Below are 20,828 nucleotides of genomic sequence, written 5' to 3'. Positions count from 1 at the left end.
AACTCTGCAGCCCCGCGTCCCCCAGCCCTGCAGAAGGCGGCCTGCTTGGCTGCCCCAGCTGAGACACGGGCATGCTGAGGTGTTGCGAAGAGACGCTTTAGGAAAGAGGGAGCTTGGGGGTCCAGGGTGCCAGGCAGTGTCCAGGCCTGGGGCAGAGCCGGGCAGAGTAAGGTGCATCAGTGTCTGTATGCACATGTGTGCATGCTATGTGTGAGTGCCCTGTGCACATGTGTGTGCACATGCATGGATGGATTTTTATGTATGTGAGTGTGCACATGTTTTTATGTATGTGTGTGCTTGTATGTGTCATGCGCACTATATATATATATGTAGTGCACATATATATGTGTACATGTCTATGCTATGCATGCATGGGCTAATATGTGCATAGGGATCTGCATTTTTTCATGTGCCTCTATGAACAATTGTGTGCTTATACTAGGTACATAGGGTTAATGTGTGTTTATGTGCACATCTGCATGCGTGGGTTTACGTGGGTTCATGTGCATGTGTGTTGACTTGTGTGTGCATGTGTGCATTGCTCACCGTCTGGTGCTCTCCTTGGGTCAGTGGTTGTGCCTTCGGCAACAGGGCACGGCCTGATGGAAGTGCCGGGGACTCGGGTGTAACCAGAGCAGCACCTTGAGCCTGAGCCTGAGGTCCTCCTCCCTAAGACAGGGACAGGCATCTGCACCAGGGCTGTTTGGAGCCCTGGATAAAGATGTGACCATGGGAGCCTGGGTGGGGGGGACCCGCCCTGTCTGTTTGACTGTATTCCTGCCCTGCAGACCTGAGGCCTGCCGCAGGACACTGCTCGCCCCAGCTGCCCTGGGGCTGGTCTCAGCAGGTGATAGCTGGAAAAGCTGAGGCTGGAGACAAAATACACACGTGTGTGTGTGTGTGTGTGTGTGTGTGTGTGTGTGTGTATGTGTACTCTGAAATACCAGATTGTTGCTTAGTTGCTCGGTGCCTCAGTTTCTCCCCTGGTAAATCAGAGGTAATGCGAGCATGCTTGCTACCTCCTTTGCAGGGTGAGTCAGGCTAATGCAAGACAACAGATGCAAAGGGTCTGGGGGCTGGAGGGACAGAGTAGTCAGACTCTGTAGTAAGCCTCAGATACAGTTGATACCAGTTTGACCCCTAGCACCCCTATGGACCCCCAGGCCCCGCCAGGAGTGATCCCTGAGTGCAGGGTCAGGAGTAAGTGGTGAGCACAGCTGGGTGTGGCCCAAAAAAACTAACAAAAGGAAAAAAAAAAAGGAGGGGATCAATTTTTTTAAAAAGCCCTCTCTGTCCATCCTGCTGGTGTAGGGAAACGTCACTGAAAGTCGTTTTCACGCGGCCATTGGCAGGCACTCAGGAGTGCTGCCCTGGGCACGGAGGCCCTCTCCGCCCACCGGGGCCGTGGGGGGCACAGTGTTGCTGTGGGTAATACCGCGTGTCCCACAGCCGCCTGCATGCAGGCCGGTATTCACTATACAGAGTCAACCCGCTGCTGGACGCCCTCGTGCAGGGTCGCCCTCTGCTGTGGCCCGAGTGGCCTGCAGTGGCCCGGACCTGGGAGCAGCAGGTGGCCGCCGCAGCAAATGCCTGTCCCCACCAGGACACGTGCAGTCTCTGGGCTGATGTCAGCTCTTTGCAAGGCGGAGGGCGAGGCTCAGGCTGACCTGGACAGTGAGCTGTGGAACGTGGCCGTGCGTGTGGGAGACGCAGGCGGTCAGGTCATGAGGGTCCCCACAGCTCAGAGCGCCCCGGCCAGCCTGCCACGGCTGCACGCGTCACGGGAGCATCTTGGCGGGGCTGTGGAGCCAGGCCCGTTTGCGGGTGCGTCCCAGGTCCAGCCTGCTCACGCGGGCCGGCCGGCAGATGGGGTGTGCTTGGCGCATAGAAAAGGAATTACTTGGCAACACTTAAAAATCGCATCTATCAAAAGAGCCAGAATTCCAGCTTTCCATTGAGAAAATCTGAAGCTCTGGCAGCCCTGGGCCCCGGCTTCTCTTTTGACTGAACCTCCCAGCAGCTTTGAGGCACGACACGTGGCCCGAGAGTTGGCCCCAGCCATGCCCACCCGGCACTGCTGCCTCCTGTACACCCTGCAGGCCTGCCAGGCACATGACTGGCTGATTATCCTGGGGATTCAGGGAGGGGGACCCACAGGAATGTGATTGGGGGCTCAGCTTTTAGTCATTTAAACATCAAGACCAGGGAGATAGTCCAAGGGTAAGGCACTTGCCTTGCTCACAGCCAACCCAGGTTTAGTCCCTGGCACCCCACATGGCCCCCTGGGCCCCACCAGGACTGGTCCACGAGTGCAGAGTCACAGGAAGCCCTGTGAATCACTAGGTGCAACCCCGCCAAATAAAAAATACACTTGTGCATCTTAGAATCTTTTGTCCTTCCGAGTTCCCAGTCACCAAGGAACAGGCGTGTGGTGGGCCAGGAGCCACGGGGAAGGCCCAGCTGGGCTCAGGGCTCTCCAGCTCTGGAGTTGGGGCTCCGAGCTCTCGGCCTTCCCTGAATTCTCTTTGCTCCGTCTTGCAGCGATGCGGGCGTGTCTCCTAAACTCCCTCCCTTTAGGGTGTGGGTGCTCCTCGCCCAGAGCGGGGTTTCCGTAGACCGTAGGCTACTCGGTGCTCCAAATACAACACGGGGCTGAGCGATGATACATGGCGGGGAGGGCATCTGCCTTGCACGCCGCCAACCCAGGTTCAATCCCCAGCATCCCATAGGGTCCCCCGAGCACTGCCAGAAGTAATTCCTGAGTGCATGAGCCAAGAGTAACCCCTGAGCATCGCCAGGTTACGGTGACCCTCAAAGCCCCCCTGTACCATCCAAAAGCCCCTAAACATTCAGTGCGTTTTCTCGTTGCTTCCCGCCATTGTCGTTGGAGTTTCCCGGGAGATGGGACAGTGTGCCCGCCTGGTCATGTGCTCACACATTCTCACGGGGTGGAGGTGCTCGTGCCATGGTGGTACTCACAGGCTCTCGCTGCCCTAGCCCTGATGGACGCACCCATTCTCCTGGAGATCACATTCTTAGTCGAGGCACAGAAGTGACGGTTGTGGTGCTTGCTGGGGTCAGTGGGGCACAGGGGACTCACCCCCTTTATTCATGGCTTTGGGACTCCCGCCCAACCGTGCCTAGGGCTTATTCCTGGCTCTGTGCTCCAGGATCACTCCTCTTAGGGCTCAGAGAACCATCTGGGGCCTGGGGGCCAGCCTGGGTCCGACTGTTGGCAGAGCACTTGCCCTGGACCACCTCTCCAGCCCCGGCATGCATACTCCTAGTGGGGTGGGTCCTCGGGGACGCTCAGGGGCCCCTCCGGCTCTACACTCAGGATCCCTCCTGGCGGGGATGCTGGGGGTGGAACCTGCCGACCAGGTGCAGGCCAGCGTCCTCCCGGCTGTGTTACTGCTCCAGCCCCGACGGGGATTTATTCTGCTCCTGTTTTACAGACGGGAAAATGCAGGCCCTGAGGGGTCATTCTCAAATGAGAACTGGCTATTTCCCTCCTGGCCACTGACCGTCAGCCGGGGCCCCGGTGCTGACCCCGTGTTTCCCCTGTGTCGGGGGCTGCAGGGTGGGTGCTGGCTGAGGGCAGCTGTTCGGGCCCTGGGGGCCCTGTGGGGGCACAGCTTGGTGTGGCGGGGGCTGCGGGTCCCCCACGGAACCCCCAGCTGCTGCAGGGGAGCGTCTGCTCTGACAGGAGGGGCAGCCCCCAGGCCTGCGAGCCCTGTGGGGGACGGCGGCGCCCCCTCCACCCCGCAGCTCACACTCGCTGCAGGCCGGCGGGTCTCCCTCCGCTCTGGGTCTCTGTGGCCCCTGCTGCCCCGTCCATGCTCCATTCCTGGCGCGGGTCATGCTGAGGCCCGGTGCTGGGCACGTGCAGTATAGGCTGGGGGCTCTGGTCTGCTCCAGAGCACACTCTCCAGACCCCCTCCTCCCCCTCAGTGCCTTTGTGTGCGTGGGGAGGGTGCTCCCACTCAGTGGTCAGGGACCCACCCGGCCACTCCCTGCGACACTCGGCCAGCTGAGCCTGCGGTTCCAAGTGAGGGCCTGAGGATGTGGCGGGGATGGAACCAGGAAGCTGTGCCCGTGCGCTAACCCTTGTGCTCTCTTCCCGGCCCCTGCACTTATGTCCTTAGCCCTGTCCCAGACTAGCCTGTCCCCCATCACCCTGGGGTGCCGCCCCCACACTGAGCTCAGAGTATGTCTCAGCGGTGTCCCTGGGCCTGTCCCCGCAGCTGACGTGTCCACGGGGCAGTGTGACCCACCCCGCCAGGGCAGCCCCACTGCTCAGGGTGAAACCCGGGCTGGCCAAGGATGGGCCCCAGCGACCCTCTCTTCTTCCGTTCGATTGTCCTGTCGCCCATCCCAGGAGCAGTGGGCAGTGCTGGGGCGGGAATGCGCCTCCAAGAAGGCCTTCTCACCCCCTCCTCCTTTCTGTCCCCAGGAGCCATGAGGGGCCACATTGCCCCCAGCGGCCACGTGGTCTGGCTTTTGGCGCTGGTGTCTGGATGCTGGGGTGAGTAGAACCCTCTCCCCTCCCCCCACTGCTGGTGTCGCTGCTCTGGCTCCCTGGAGACTCTGCCCTGTAGGGACTGCCCACGGGCACTGCCCCGGGCCTCTTCCCCCGCCTCCTGCGGGTGAAAGTAGCAGCTGTCCCCAGGGCCCTTGCCCAGGATGGAGGGTCAAAGCCTTGAGACTCTGTGTCTCTGTGTGTGTCTGTGTCTGTGTGTGTCTATATATCTCTGTGTCTGTGTATGTGTGTGTGTGTGTGTGTGTGTGTGTATCTCTGTGTCTGGGTATGTGTATCTCTGTGTATGTCTGTGTGTGTGCTTGTTCTGTGTATGAATCTGTGTGTATCTGTGTGTGTATGTGTCTGTGTATCTGTGTGTATGTGTCTGTGTATCTGTGTGTATGTGTCTGTGTATCCCTGTGTATATGTCTGTGTATCTGTGTGTGTCTGTGTATCTGTGTGTATGTGTCTGTGTATCCCTGTGTATATGTCTGTGTATCTGTGTGTGTCTGTGTATCTGTGTGTATGTGTCTGTGTATTTGTGTGTATGTGTCTGTGTATCTGTGTGTATGTGCCTGTGTATCTGTGTGTGTATATGCCTGTGTATCTCTGTATCTCTGTGTGTCTGTGTGTATGTGTCTGTGTTTCTGTGTGTGTATGTGTGCACCTGCTCTGTGTATGTCCCTGCTGTGTGTATCTATGCATGTCTGTGTGTTTGTCTGTGTCTGTGTCTTCTTTGTGTCTGCTCTCTCCCTCCTTCTCTCTCTCTCTTTCTCTCTCTATCTCTTCGTGTGTGTGTGTGTGTGTGTGTGTGAGTGTGACACAGACAGGCAGACCAGTACAGCCAGTACAGGCTCCAGGAAAGGCACTGGAATGCCAGACTTGGGGCCCATCAGGAGGGCGACTGGCCGCCTCTGGCCTTTGCATCTGCCCCATGCAGGGGACGAGAGCAGGAGGGCTTCAGGTGGGTGGGAGTGGGGCCGAGGCCTTTGCCCTCTGCCGGGAGGACGGGGTGGCGGCCAGCTCAGCGCCCGGGGACCGCCCGGCGTCTGCGTCTCCCCGGCAGGTGCAGATCGGCACATGTGACCGAGGCCACACTCCTGACACAGCATCCCCGGGGACGGGGCTGTCCCGGGGGAGGAGCCGAGGGCACACGTGCCTGGTGACACAGCAAACACATAACACATTCCTGAGCGGGGCCGGCTCCTGCCGCCGCTCCTGGGAGCCGGGGCCTCTGGGGAAGCCGCAGCCTCGTGCTGGGGAGACTCGGCCAGCGTGTGCTGCCTGCGAGTCCTGGGCAGGGCCCTGCCCCCGCCCGCGCCAGAGGGTCTCTGCCGGAGTGCACCGTGGCAGCTGGGACTGCGTCCCAGACTCACAGACCCTCAGGGCCCCCAAGTCCAGGCCAGCGGACACAGCAGGGGCAGCAGGGGAGGGAGCAAGGCCACGGTCACCTGCGCCAGGGTGTGGGGCCAGGGGCGTCCCGAAGGGCTGGGGTGCACCCTCTGTGTGCGGGGGTGCTGGGATGGATTCGCCAGCCCCCAGAGCTGCAGGACTAATCCCCAAGCCCCCCCCCCAAGTTTCCAGGACTAACTCCCCAAGCTGAGAGTCCCCGCCTCCGCCACGCCAAGCAGCACGGGGCAGAGCCCCGGACTCAAAACCACAGCAGGATGCGCTGAGCCTGACCAGGGGCTTCTCCCATAAGCTTCTCTCCACACCCCTTCCTGCTGCCCCACTGACCCAATCAGTGGCACCTGAGACTGGCCCTGACCTCTGGTCTGCAGCTAGTGGTTGTCTGGTCACTGCCCTTGGCCTCCACGGGGACCCTGTACCTGGGCCACTTGTGTCCTTTCCCCGTACAAAAATCTGCACAGATCCAGAGCTCCTGGTGGGGTGGTTTGAGCCAGCGCACACCGTCTGCTTGGCAGGCGTCTGAGAGGGCAGGGCAGGGAGGGGGTCTCCAGGGCAGGGTGGGCGGGGCTGGGTGCCTGTGCAATGACAGAGAGGGGAGGGGCAGTCCTGCCATCTGGGATATCCCCGTCTAGTCCCCGGTCCCCGAGGTGCTGGGCAGGCCGGGATCTGCTGACTCAGGGATTCTGCCCCAGGAGCCGTGTTGGCCCTGTGAGGGGCCTCCAGCGGAGGAAGAAACCCACCCGCTCCCCTCCCCCCACGCGCTCCTCACAGCCCGCCAGCCCGGCCACCGCCCAGCGGCCATCGGGAAAAGCTGGGGATAGGCTGCATGTCCCCGTCTCTGGCTTCCCTCAGCCGCTGGCCAGGTCGCTGCTGCTGGCTCCAGGCACCCACTGACCTTCTGGGGGCCGGCCACTCTCCCGTTGGCACCCAGGGTGTGGCGCTTATCCAGTGCCTATGCCGGGCAGGCGGCCTGGTGACGGGCGCTCACAGCAGCCGTTTCCCCAGTGCTGGCTGTGCACAGGGCTCTATGGGGGTGACCCTGTCCCACCCTTGGGACAGCCCTGCCGGAAGGCCTGATCTTGTTGGTCTTTCACACATGGGTAAACTGAGGCACGGACGGTTCTGTGAGCAAAGAGAGGCCCCTCAGGGCTCCCAGCGAGGTCAGACCATGCAGTGGCCTGGCCAGGGGGCCCCTCTGGGCAGCTGCACTGTGGGGTCTGCAGTGCCTGAGGGGGGTGCGGGTGACTGGGGGGTAGAGATGGGTGGTGGTTGGGGGGTCTTCCTTGGAAAGCCCCCCACCCCAGACTAGATTGGAAGGGTGGGCTGAGAGTTGGTGAATGCCCCCTGGCAGCAGTGGCGAGGGCGAGGCCAGAATGTGTGCGGGGAGAAATGATGGCATCAGTCTGGCCGCCTCTGCAGACAGGCTCGGCAGGGGTGGGGGGACCCCGCTAGTTCTCACTCCCCACGAGGAGCTCCTGGGGCAGGAGGGGCAGGGCCTGACCCCGGCCGCCCTGCTGTGGCTTTAGGCTACACTCGGGGCTTACTGCTTGCTCTGAGCTCAGGATCACTCCGGTCAGGGCTCAGGGGCCACCCGGGGTGCCGGGTTTGATCTAGTTCGGCCACTGCAAGGCAGATGCCCTACCCGCTGTCTCTGTGGCCCTGGGCGGGGGCGGGCTGTCTGAGGGAGTCCCCGGCCAGCTGAACAGGGCACTAGCACAATCAGCGCCCTGGAGGACACCGCAGAGCTGCTTCTGCGGGTGCTGTGCAAGCCTGGCGCCCCACAGAGCAGACGGTCACCCCCTGTTTGCCGAGACCAAGGTGCCCTCCTTCCCCTGCCTTGTCGGGGTGGTTTCCCCGTCAGCAACCAATCCTGGGGCCAGCGCGATAGAGCCATGAGTAGGGCGCTGGCCTTGCACTCTGCTGATCCCTTATAGTCCCCTGAGCCCCAGGAGTGATCCAGGAGGAAGCCCTGAGCACTGTCAGGGGCGTCCCCCAAATTGAGATACATAATTGAATAAGTAGGTAAATAAATAAACAGCCAGTTCCCGGGGCACCCTGGGAGTTCCAGGGGCTCAGCTCCATTGCCCCCTCTGTTGGTCCACGGACTCAGACCACCTCACCGTCTCACCCACTGCGGCCCCCTCTTGGGGTCAGCTGGCCAGAGAGACTCAGAACAGGCAGGCAGGTGCCACAGCCAGAGGCCAGGGCAGGAACTGGGGCCATTTGGGGGCGGGGTGCAAGTGGCAGGGGATGGGCGAGGGGCGCAGGGCTCATGGCTGTGTGCGGGGGCATTTCCTGGTGGCCAGGTCCCTCCTGAGACTACCACGTGTTCCTGGGCTAGGTCACTTCATGAGCACCAAGTTGGACGTGGCCCGGAAGAGGAGGACAGACGCCGCACGACCTCGGGTCTTCTGGGGAGTTGAGTTTCTCTGGGGCAGGAGCCGAGGACAAAGCAAACCTGGGGTGTGTTGATCCACTGAAGTTGGCAGGAGGAGATTCCTCAGCCCTCATGGGGTCAGCCCTGACCCCTCCCCACATCACCCCCGTGGTCCTGTCACAGATTCACTGACCTCTCCCAGGACTGCCGCCCTGCTACTAGCCCTCTGACCTCGAGAGCAAGTTTGATGTTGTTGTTGTTTTCTTTTTGGGTCACACCCAGCGGTGCTCAGGGGTTACTCCTGGCTCTACACTCAGGAATTACTCCTGGTGGTGCTCCTGGTGGTGCTCGGGGACCATATGGGATGCCGGGGATTGAACCCAGGTTGGCTGCGTGCAAGGCAAACACCCTACCCGCTGTGCTATCACTCGGGCCCCAAGAGCGAGTTTCTACTAACCCTTCCAGGCCTTGTTTTCCTCTGGGGCAAATGGGGCGGGGGGGATGCAGGCATGACAATGCCAGTGGTGGTGCAGGGCACGTGGCCTGGGCTCTGGTGGTTATGGTCCACCCCGAGAGCCACGTCCTACTGGTCCGAGCAGATGCCCCTGTGCTCACTCCCTCACAGGCGTCCTGGGGCTGGGCTGTCCCCAGAAAGGTCAGGAGATGCAGACGAGGGGCTTTAAGACGGCCGAGGGGCTGCCTTAGAAAAAGAGAAAAAGAGACAGGCGCAGTTTCTCTTATTTTTATACATTTACTGGTATAAATATATAAATGTTGGGGCCACACCCAGTGGTGCTCAGGGCTTACCCCGGGCTCTGTGCTCGGGGATCACTCCTGACGGGGCTCGGGGACCCTGGGTCGCTGGATTGCAAGGCAGGTGCTCTCCGTGCTGTGCTATTGCTCTGGCCCTCAGCTCCATTTAATGTGTTGTTAACTGGCCGCCACGATAGTCTCAGCCAGTCACGCGCGAGGGAAGGGCTGGCCGCACCCACGTCTGGTACAGTCTTCGCAGGCCTATGCGTGTTGTAGGCGGCCAGGGGCCTCACTGACCACCTGCCTGCCCGCATTTGCCCCTGTGTGTCTTGGGCAGGTCAGTGGCCTGGGTGCAGGTCGTGTGGCCCCTGCGGCCTCCCTGTGTCTCTGCCCAGCGTGTGGTGCTGGCAGGGAGTTGACTGACCTTCTTGCCTTCCAGGCCAGGTGAACCGGCTGCCCTTCTTCACCAACCACTTCTTTGACACGTACCTGCTGATCAGCGAGGACACACCTGTGGGTGAGTGGGCACCCAGGTGAGGGGGCACACTGGGCGGTGGGCTTCCTCCTATGCCCTCCTGCTGGGGAAGCAGAACCTGGAGACTGAGAACAGCTTCCCCACCTTATCGGACTCTGCCATGGTGCTCCTGACCCCTCTGTGTGTCCGTCTGTCTTTGGCTCGGTTGCCTCTGGGAACGGGGCCCTCGGTCCCTCTCATTAGCTGGCGTAGCTCTCTGAGAAGCTCTGCAGCTTGGGAACCGCCAGACACAAGGGCTACGGTCCATGCGGGTGCGTGCTCGCCAGGCACGGAGCAAGCACGCCAAGCGAGCAACTGCGACGGTGGGGGGTCGGCCAGTCCGCCCAGAGCCTCTCGGCCGCTGCGGAGAGGATCGTGTTCCAGTTTGGGTATCCGCAGCTCCCCTGGAATCACATGCGCTTTTTCCCCATTTATGAACTTAGGGACAGTGCAGGGGACCCTGAGTACTTCTCCCGGGAGACCCAGCTAACAGGAGGGTGTCCTGGATGCCAGCCTGCCACCTTGAGCCCGCGTGACCGGGTCTCACACCAACACACATTTCAGCTGCAGAACCTGCGCTCCTTGGTCCGCCCGGAGTGGCTTGTTCCTCTTGCCTCTCCCTCTGGAGCCTCTTGGCCTCCGCCCGGTTTCCTGCACCGGCATGCCCACCTCTGTGGTTAGAAAGCCAGGATCAGAGACACGTCTGACCCCCTTGGTGCCCGCCCACCCCACACCACCTGCCCCCTCCTTACTCAGACCCGTGCTCAGGAGCCCCCTTGGCCCTGGGGGTTGGATGGCACAAACCTGGCTGGTTGTCCTTCCGCGTGGCAGGCTACCACTCCTGCAAGCTTGCGTGAAACGGCCGGAAGGTCCCCGTGGCCTCTGCAGACACCTCACCCTCTGTGCTCGCAGGGCCGTGTGAGGGACAGGGCCTGCCTTCTGGGCTGCCGGGCTCGGGGGAGGGCATGGCTGTGTGCCTAGAGAGCGCGCAGAGGGTCCGGCTGTGGGAGGGGAGGAGCCTGCAGCTCTCGGGGGGTCTACGTGGGGATTCCTTGCCTGTAAACTGCTTCCTCCCCGTCACACTGGGACTGCAGGTACCCTCTCCTGCTTCACCTTTGGTGATCACCATTTCCGGCTGAGTCTAAAGTTCGCTCTTGCTTTGCTTTGCCCACCCATTCGCCTTGCTTCTCTGCCATCCACCTGTTGTCGGGCGCTTGCCTCTGCCTCATTCCATTGGAGCATCACAGCCTACATGTGGCCAGCGGCAGGATTTGGTCTTTTTCACAGCTGGGGCGGGGCTTGTTGTGTGCCTGTCACCGTTTCTTTATTCCCGTCTGCTGATGGCCGCTTCAGCAGTTCCAGCTCTTGGATAGTTTGTGTGTGTTGCTGTGACAGCCTGTGTGGCGTCCATCAGCTCCCACGCGAGTCCCGGGCTGCGGGCAGCCGCGAAGGCAGAGCTTGGCAGTGCCGGCGGGGGATCCATCTGGCACACTGGGACCGATTCCCGGCCGCCCGTGAGCAGGAAGGAAGGAGCCGGCGCTGGGCTGACCCCAATCCTTCTTCAGCAGGAGTGTGGGGGTCAGGGGATCGCTGCGGCCTGGGAGGTCATGAACCCGGTTTCTGTTCCTTGCTGTGGCCCTGGGCTCCAGCCACCTCCCCATGTCCCCATCTCCCAGTGTCGGGACATTGGGCAGATACACCCAGTGGACACTGGCTTGGGCACTCCAGAGGGGACACTCCTGAGACCCCCACTGGGTGCTCTCACCCACAGGGCCTGGGTCGCAGCTTGAAGGCAGCCTCTGGCCAGCGGCCACCAGGGTGAGGGAACGCATTGCAGCAGCTTGTCCCAGGGACTGGCCAGCCCTTTGCCTGCTGTGTGGACTGGGGTGGCTTGGAGACCCTCTTTGACCCTTGGCTCTTACCGACCCTTCGCTCTGGACACTCAGTGACCCAGGGGGTGGGACAGAAACTAAGGACCCCTGGATTATTAGGGGGATCAGACAGTTCTGTCCACCTGGCAGCAAGGGCCCGGGATGTGTTATGTGTTATGTGTTGTGACTGGGAGGAGAGACCCTGTGTGCCCAGGCTGGCGGGGTGGCCCTGCACAGAGGCCAGCTGGACCAGCTGTGGTCAGTGCCGGTGGCAGAGCCCGAGCCGTGTGCCCGGGCCAGCCCCATCCCTGGAGCTGGAGAGGTCTCTGCGCCCCGATGCCCAGTGAAAGGCAAAGGGGAGGCTTGTGGTGTGACAAAGCAGCTCAGAGGCAGAATGAAAAACACTCCAACACGTAATTGGGCTTTTACCTAAGTTCTGACCGCCGGAGCTCGGCACCTTATGAAACAACACTTGTGGGCCAGAGAGACAATCACAGGGGTGACCACACGAGCCTCGCTCACAGCTGACCTGGGCTCGAGCCCTCCCACCCCACGTGGTCTCCCGGACCCCTCTAGGCGTGAGCCCTGAGCGTGGAGCCAGTTGTGAGCCCCGAGCACAGCCTGGTGTGGCTCTGAGACAGAGACCACCCAGAAGAACAGGTCTGGCCCTCCTGACAGTCTGTCCTCTGCGTGGCAGTGGTTGTACGGGACGGCAGTTTCCGAGTGCGTCGGAAACCCAGTGTCCAGGGCCTTAATTAATTCAGCTAAAAAAGTCCCTCTGAGGGGCTGGAGTGATAGCACAGCGGGTAGGGCGTTTGCCTTGCACTCGGTCGGCCCGGGCTCGATTCCCAGCATCCCATATGGTCCCCCAAGCTCCGCCAGGGGAAATTCCTGTGCATTGCCGGGTGTGACCCAAAAAGCAAAAAAAAAAAAAAAAAGAAAAAAGTCCCTCTGAAGAGAGTGACGTGGAAATTGTCTGCCACACTGGTAGGGGGAGGGTGTGGGATGGGGGGATATGGGGGTTTTGGTGGTGGACAATGTGCACTGGTGAAGGGTCGGGTGTTTCATCACCGTATGACTGAGACGTAAACCGGAAACTTGGTAACTGCTCTCACGGTGTTTCAATCAATCAAAAAAAAAAAAGTCCCTCTGAAGAATTGGAGCTGGTGTCTGACCGCAGACTTATCATAATCTCTTTCCTGTGAGTGTGCTCCTGGTTGGAAATTGGGACTTTTGTGCTCCCCGGGCCTTCTGAGTGCTGGGGTGTTTCCTAACCCTCGGCTCAGTCCTGACCAGTGGCGGCAGCAGGGGAGGCCAGGCGTGGCCGTCTGAAACCTCTCAGAAGCCCAGCGCTGTCCAATCTCCTCGCACATCTCAAGTTCCAATTCCCTGGGCCCCAGGTCCTGTTTGATGGCTTTTGCCCCGGGAGAGACAGACGCCGAATGAAGTCATTAAGTAGCTCCGTCCCCTCCAGTCTGCCAGCAAGCCCCCTCGCGCCAGGTGTCTTGTTCCAGACATGGATGCCAGCGCCTGGCCTGGGCTGGGCTGGAAGAGCAAGGGCAGGTCAAGGACAGGGTCCTGGGAGGGCTGGTCGGCAGCGTCCACCCCCCGGTCGTGGGAGGCAGGTGCCGTCCCCCCTTATCAGTCCTCCCCAGCCTCGCCCTCGTACTGCTTGTGTGGATTCCAGGCCCGCCCTCCACGTGGAAACCCAGCGATGAATCCTCAGTGCTCCGGGCCAGCTGGACACCCCTCCAGCTGTGACTCGCCCTCCTGGATGTTGCTTCTTTGGCCCCCGTGCAGGTTCTCCCAACCTCCTGGGTCTCTTTTTCCTTTCTTTGATTTGTTTGGTGTGTGTGTGGGGGGGGGGGTTGGACGGAGTGGTAGCACAGCAGGTAGGATGTTTGCCTTGCACGAGGCCGACCCGGGTTCGATTCCTCTGTCCCTCTCAGAGAGCCCGGCAAACTACCTAGAGTATCCTGCCTGCATGGCAGAGCCTGGCAAGCTCCCCGTGGCGTATTGGATATGCCAAAAACAGTAACAACAAGTCTTACAATGGAGATGTTACTGGTGCCTGTTCGAGCAAATTGATGAGCAATGGAACGACAGTATTTGGCGGGGGGGGGGGCACGTTCGACAATGCTTGGGGCTTACCCCTGGCTCTGTGCTCTGAGATCACTCAGGGTAGGGCTCAGAGGCCCATAGGTGGTGGCGGGGTGAGACAGAGCGTGGCTGTGTCTGAGGCAAGTGCCGTTTCATGGGCCTCTTTCCTACGTTCGTTCTTCCCCGTGTTCTCCGAGAGGGGCCTCCCACTGGATGCCGTGTCAGGTGCCCCCATGCTGCCAGCCACAGGTTTTCCCCACACTGGGGTCTACTCTCAGCTACCCGCTGCCCCTGCAGGTCTAACGGGGTCTCAGTCCATGTGTGAGGCTCGGCCCCTGGTCCCCCCAAGCTCCTTCCTCTGCACCACCAGAAACTTGGGGTTGCCCCTTCCTCTCTCTTCCTCCCTCTCTTCCACTTCATCTGGAGACCCGCTGCTCTGTCTTCAGAATATGTCCAGAGCTGGTGCTGGAAGGATAATACAGTGGCGGGCAAGACACTTTGGCTGATCCTCGTTAGATCCCTGGCACCAGATTTGGCCCCAACACATGGCCAGGAGGGAGCCCTGGGTACTGCCAGGGGGGATTCAAAAACAAAACCAAGAGAATATTTCCAGAGTTTTCTCACGTCTCACCCTTCCCTGTTGCCCCTGTGGGTCAAGCTGCACAATTCCAGCCACCCTGTGTGGTCCGCACCTTGCTGCTTTTTCCTTGGGTGGGCCCACTTCCACTCTAGCCCTCCCCCGCCCAGGGCGAAAGCCAGCATCATCTGATTAGGGAAATCATTTAAAAGTTCATTTGTTTAAGTGTAGATGTATTTTAGGCAAAATTACATTTTGATTAACATATATTCAAATCAGTGTGTTTTGAATACAATTACCTTTTTTCCCCCCAAGCTGGAACAAGGATTTTGGTACAAACTAAAGTTACATTTTGTACTCAACTCTCTTGGTCGGATGTTTTATTTATGTGTGGTCCAGAATACCCTCAGGGGTTTTCAAAGTTAGCAACTTGGCCCATTGGATTTATTAAGCAAGTTTGTATATACTAATAAAGAAATTCTATTAAGCTCTGACTAAGCATTCAAAATATGGAGAGGGAATTATGCATTTCCGTTCACTTTTCCTGCCCTTGAAGCTAGTTATTAAATAGGACATCAGGGAGTCGTGCAACAGGCCCACAGGTCATGATTACGGTACTTCTTTGATTGGGGGTGAGGGTTGGTCCCCCGACACGGTGCTGAGGTCTGAGGGCCCCTCTGGTGATGTCCGGCCATCTGGGCCTTCGGTCTGTTGCCAGGGCCCGAGGGTGCAGTGCCACGGGGGCCCCAGCACTGCCCAGCCGTCTCCAGGACTGCCCCTGGCTGGAAAGAGCCAGGGGTCGGGTGCGAGCCAGGCCTGTGTCTTGGCTGTCGTGTTTTCTCCCGAGCCCTGAACGGGAGCCATGGGAGGCCCTGCAGTGGCCCTTCAGCACAGGCGCTGCTTAGGCCTCCGGGAAAGCAGCGTCCCAGGCCCCTGAGCTATCTGTAGCCTTGCAGCCTCGGTGCCCGCCGGCCTCTCCTGCCTCTCCGGCCCTGCAGCCTCTGCGCCCGCCGTCTGCAGCACCGTGAGCCTCGGCGCTCAGGGAATGTAGTTGAGTGCCGCCACCTTCCCGGGCCTTCCTGGGTTTCTCCTGGGAATCCTCTGCTTTCTTCTCTGTCCTGCCAAGCCTGGGGCCCCGTCGCTCTGTTGCTTCTCTATCTCACCTGTTGCCCTGGGGTCACCCGGCTGGCCTGGGCAAACGGTGCCTCCCGGGCCCTGCCACATGCCTGGCTCGTGTCTGTATTTGGGGAAGAAAGGGGTGCGTGTCAGGGGTTTGTGGATGTGGGGGGTCTTCAGGGCACAGCTGGCACTGGCCCCATGCTGGGGACCCCCTGGCCCCCACTGGTGATGGGGCAGGTGTGAAGGCAGTGTCGGCCGCTCAGGGATGGGCCAGGACAGCGAGGGCCCCAGACGGCACACATGTGGCAAGGTCCGTGCCTGCACTTGTGCACGGCAGAGCTCATGGCTCTCCCCGCCTGCCTCCTATGGGGGACCCCTGGATGCTGTGCCTTTGGGGGCTTTCCAGGGAGAACACAGAAGCCTGGAGGGGGGCACTGTGCTGGCAAGGCGTGCCAAGAGGGGCCCCAGGGGTGCTCACCCCCTGCCTCCCGAGACCTCAGACCTTGGGTGGTGTCACTGAGGTCACTTTTCCTGTCTCAATTCTAAATACCCCAGCAAAGCCCCCGCTGTGCCCAGAGCAGCCTGAGGACCCTCCTACCCTGCCACCAGCACCCCAATCGTCCCCTCACACCAGCACCTCGCCCACTCCTGCCTGTCTGCCAGTGCTCCCCCCCCCCCCCAGGCTCTGCTGTCACATGTCCCAGGTGCCAGGGCCCTCAGCCTCCCGACGAGAGCTCAGGCCCTTCCACCAGGCACGCTCCCCGCCATGGCCCCGGCTCACATGCTGCCGTTGTTAGTTGATATTGGCAGCACGATTAGCGACTGTGTGGTATTGGCGCATCAAGCAGGACGGGCTCACTGTCTCTCACCCTCGTGCCAGCCTCCGGTGAAGATTTTAGAACTCACCGGAGGTGTCACCTCCTGCATTTACTGCTGCGCCAGCCACACCTGCAGGGCCGCTGGCCAGCACAGTGTCTGGACAGGGCGCCCGGCCTGTCCCTGGGTTCTCTCCCTGGGTTCCCTCCCTGGGTTCCGTCCCTGGGTTCTCTCCCTGGGTTCCCTCCCTGGATTCTGTCCCTGGGTTCTGTCCCTGGGCCCTGTCCGGGTTCTGTCCTTTAGTTCCCTGTCCTGGCTTTGGCCCCTGGTTGTGTGACCAAACTGGGCACTGTCAGCTGTGGCTCAGCTGGCCCCGAAACAGACCAACCACAGAATCCAGACACAGGGGCCTCGGCACACGTCCTTGTGTGAGAGGAATGAGGATGGCGGAGTGAGACCTTTGACCCCCTGACCTCTCCGCCCCTGCAGCTGCCACCCTCAGAGTCGCCGTCTGGGGGCGGGGGGGGGGGGGGCAGGGAAGCCAGCACCCGCCCGGAGCGCCTGGAGCCACAGTTCAGGTGATAATGCCCCCGCTAATCACCTGCATGTCGAAATTAGTCTTGTCAGGAGCCATTAAGGCATTAAGGCGGGAGTTGGGATTCATCAGGATGGATGGGCCCAGGCGGCTCTGGCTCCGTGGCCGCGGCCGCTGATTAATTTCCCCGCAAACTCCATCAGTGCCCAGCTGTTTCGTCTGGACGCGGGGAGAGCAATTTTCAGGTGGGCGACCCTGCATCAGTGGTCTCGCAGAACACGGAGCTGCGCCTGTCAGCCCCAGACAGCTCCCGCCGGCGCAGCCCCCACGGGGCGCCGAGTGGACGTCCAGGACTGACATGAAGGAGGCGTGTGGGCGGCCACCGGCGAGTTGGGGACGGATCAGCATCGGCACCCCTCCCCCATTCCTGTCCCTGAATGCGGGAGGGAAAGGGCCTTCCCTGGGGACGGAGATGGGGCTCGAGGGGGTCCCAGGACTGGTGCCCACCGCGCACCCCCCCCCTGCCCCAGCACCGTCTCTCAACAGAGGCTGGGGGCAAAGCTACAGGAACCGTGGGGCTGGAGGGCCGGCGGCTGTGCAGGGCTCAGAGCACGGGCGGGCTTCCTGCCCGTCACCAGCACTGCGCTGACGGTGCCAACGTAAGCCGGGGTCTGTGAGGCCGCGGCAAGCACTCAAGACCGTCGTGTCTCTGGCTGAGGCTGCGGTCAGAGGAGTGTGGGCTGAGCCAGCCTGGAACCCTCTTCCCTCCTGTCACTTTCTTTTGGCCTGGGGCCACACCTGGTGTGCTCAGGGCTCAGGCCTCACCCTGTGCTCAGGGGTCCCTCCTGGCGTGGCTCAGGGGACCATCTGGGGTGCCGGGGATCGAGCCCGGCAGGCTCTGCTGCGTGGGAAAGCAAGGCGGGGGAGCAGAGGTGGGTGCAGAGGCCGCCGGCCCCACAGCCTTTTCGGCAAGGGAGCTGGGGGTCGCGGCCAGCTGTGCTGTGGTCAGCCGCCAGCAGCCCCTTCCAGGGTGCAGGGTGCGGGGCGCGGGTGTCAGGGAGCGAGGATGTGCTGACTTGGAGGTGAGGCTCATGCTCCCCAGGAAGCAGCTGAGCTGGTGACCGAGAGGCGCCGAGGCCTCCCCAGGGCTGGGGGGATGAGGGCAGACGTTCCGCCCCCACACCAGCTTTGCTCAGTCCAGGGAGTTGGGGTCCGGCTGCTGCCCGGCCGGGAACAGGTGGTCAGTTCACCCTTCAGCCTGACCAGGAAGGGGTTTGCATGTCCGATGCTTCCCATGGTTACGGTCCGGGGAGGTGTGGGCTGAGCCAGCCTGGAACCCTCTGCCTCCGCCCAGCCCTGCTCCGCCTGCAGATCCCCCACTTCCGGGCAGGCCCATGGCCCCTCTAGGAACAGGGCGTCTCACTGTCCGGTTTCAGGACGAGAAAGAAGCAAACCCGACAGTGAAATTGCTGCGCAGATGTTGGCCGCTGTGGGATTGTGCCAACCCGCCCTGGGCACCTCCTGCCGGGAACCGCAGCTGCACTGTGGGCGCACTGTGAGTGTGCGCTGTGCCGTGTCCAGGTGTGGACAGCACCTCCTCTGCCTCGGTTTATCCAGCTGGAGAAGGGGTGCTGACCCCAGTGCCTGCCAGAGCCTGTGGGCCGTTCTTCGGTTCCCCAGGTGTGAGCACCCTGCCCCCCCCAGCTGCCTGGTGGGGTCCCCGCACGGCAGCCCCACCAGGCAGTGCAGAGAGGGTCCCCACCCCCCTGTGGCTACCCCGGCTGTCCAGGTCTGCCCAGGGCCCTGGAATCAGCCTGCACGGGTCTGCCAGGCCCTGGTACCAGCTTGCCTCTCCGCGTGGGTCAGCTGTCCAGGGCCTGAGCAATCCTGCCCCCTGAAAGTACTCTCTCCCCCTACCCTCCTCTGGGCTCCCAGCTCCCCCTGTGCCCTCTGACTGAAGAGCCCCTCACCCTCCTGGGCATCCCAGCTGCCGTTGGGTGCTGAGTGCAGGGTATGGCCTATTCTTCACTGCACCGCTGTGAAGAACAGTCACTTAAGCCCATTTTTTTCTTTATTTTTCAAAAAGTTTTATTGAATCACCGTGAGATACAATTACAAGCTTTAATGATTGAGTTTCAGTCATGCAATGATCAAACACCCGTCCCTCCACCAGTGCGCGTTTTCCACCACCCATGTTCCCAGTATCCCTCCACCAGCCCCTCCCCATCCCACCCCCTGCCTCTATGGCAGATAATTTCCCCCATTCTCTCTACTTTGGGGCATTATGGTTTGCAGTACAGATACTGAGAGGCCATCATGTTTGGGCCTTTATCTTTCAGCACACATCTCCCTCCTGAACGATCCCTCCAACCCTCATTGACTTAGTGATCCCTTCTCTATCCCAGCTGCCTTCTCCCCAGCTCATGAGGCAGGCTGCCAACCATGGGCCAGTCCTCCTGGCCCTTGTGTCTACTGTCCTTCGGCATCACTGTCATCCTGTTGCTCATTGATTTGCTCAAGCGGGCACCAGTAACGTTTCCATTGTGAGACTTGTTGTTACTGTTTTTGGCATACCGAATATGCCATGGGTAGCTTGCCAGGCTCTGCCGTGAGAGCGAGATACTCTCGGTAACTTGCCGGGCTCTCCGAGAGGGGCGGCCGCATGCAAGGCAAATGCCCTACCCACTGTGCTATCGCTCTCATGTTATTTTATGTTCCACAAATGAGTGCAGTCATTCTGTGTCTGTCCCTCTCTTCTTGACCATTTCACTTAGCATGATACTCTCCATGACCATCTACTTATAAGCAAATGTCATGACTTCATCTTTCCTAACAGCTGCATAGTATTCCATTGTGTAGATGTACCAAAGTTTCTTTAACCAGTCGTCTGTTCTCGGGCACTCGGGTTGTTTCCAGATTCTGGCTATTGTGAACAGTGCTGCGATGAACATACAAGTGCAGATGTCATTTCGACTATTAAGCCTACTTCCTAGATGAGGAAACCGAGGCTTAGAGAGCTGGTCACCTGCCCAGGGCCTTCCGGCTGGATGCAGCGAGCAAGATGCAGGCCAGGTCTGGTTTCTGCCAAGACTGGGCCCACTCTTTTTGTTGGGGATCAGAGTAGACAGAGCAGAGCAGAGAAGAGGCTTCCAGCCCGGGATGGGCACAGAGTGTCACCCACCATTTTGGGGTCCAGCAGGCGGAGAGCAGGTGACCCTGGCCTTGGTGCCCCTCTCGCCCCCAGCCCTGGCGCTAGCCTCCTTCCCGGCCGTGCTGGCAGCGGCCCGGGCTGGCCGCGCCCTCAGCTCCCCGAGATTGATGTGTTGGCTGGAAAGGATAATTCAGGACGAATGTGCTGGCGCGCGCTGGAGCGAGATGGGAGATTATCGAGCGTTGAACCTGCCTCGCCGCGTCGGCTGCTTTATGGGCTCTCGGGAGAAACCCTATGTTGGGGATAACTCAGCCCTGACGGGCAGCAGGCACCCGCGTGCCCGTGTTCCCAGGCGCAGTGCTGTGGGTCTGGGTGCTGAGAAGAGAATGCAGCCTCCTGTGCCCCGTCTGCCCAGCTGGGCGGCCCAGCGGGGGGAGGGCCGAGGAGGCCTACCACTGGCCTCAGCTCTAGGGCTGGCTGGGACCGTCCAGGTGGAGTGGCCGGAGAGGGCCAGAGCCCATGGACACACCTCTCTGAATTCCAGCAGCCTTTTCCCTGGGCCGGCCCTGCTGTCCCCCATTTTCCAGGGGATGGTCAAGGTAGAGGCTGCCCAGGGGATGGCCACCGGGAGGCCTGTGGGCAGGGCCTGTGGCTTGTTCTGTGTCTCCAGGGAGAGTGACACAGGGGTGACTCCAGGGTGGCCACCGGTGGGCCTGGCCACTGAGCAGTCTCTGGCCTGGCCCGTGGCCATGGGGTGGGAACATCACCCCTGAGAGGGCGCCCTGAGAGGGAGGGAGGAGACCCCAGGGCGGTCTGCTTGGGGCAGCGTCCCCACGGAGGGGAGAGTCATCCTGAACGGGCCTGGGGGCAGTTCTGTCCCTTCCCCGCCCTGCACTCTCCTGTCCCGTCGCACCCCAGGGTGCCCTGGGCCTGACGTGCTGAGAGCAGCACCGAGGCCCGCCGGCCGCACGGCAATGCATCAGGACCACGGCGGTTCCTAGAGAGGAGGAGCGCTCAGGGGCTGTCCTGCGGGTGCTGTGGCCACCCCACACGGGGACCCACCTCTTGACTGCCCACCCTTCGTGG

General features: G+C 61.0%; 1 protein-coding gene across 1 annotated transcript in view; it reads left to right on the top strand.

Annotated features, from left to right (window-relative positions):
* Window positions 1–20,828, top strand: part of LOC101540238 (cadherin-23) — a 299,164-nt gene that overhangs the window by 36,999 nt on the left and 241,337 nt on the right. The window contains exons 2-3 of the mRNA XM_055132130.1: window positions 4,454–4,525; window positions 9,499–9,576. Of these exons, the coding sequence (XP_054988105.1) occupies window positions 4,459–4,525; window positions 9,499–9,576 (145 nt within the window). The 5' untranslated portion in view covers window positions 4,454–4,458. The remainder of the gene's footprint in view (window positions 1–4,453; window positions 4,526–9,498; window positions 9,577–20,828) is intronic.

Source organism: Sorex araneus, chromosome 3, assembly GCF_027595985.1.
Source record: "Sorex araneus isolate mSorAra2 chromosome 3, mSorAra2.pri, whole genome shotgun sequence".
NCBI classification, from domain to species: Eukaryota; Metazoa; Chordata; class Mammalia; order Eulipotyphla; family Soricidae; genus Sorex; species Sorex araneus.
The sequence above is the reverse complement of the archived record's forward strand: the minus strand, read 5'-3'. Positions and strand labels throughout refer to the sequence as shown.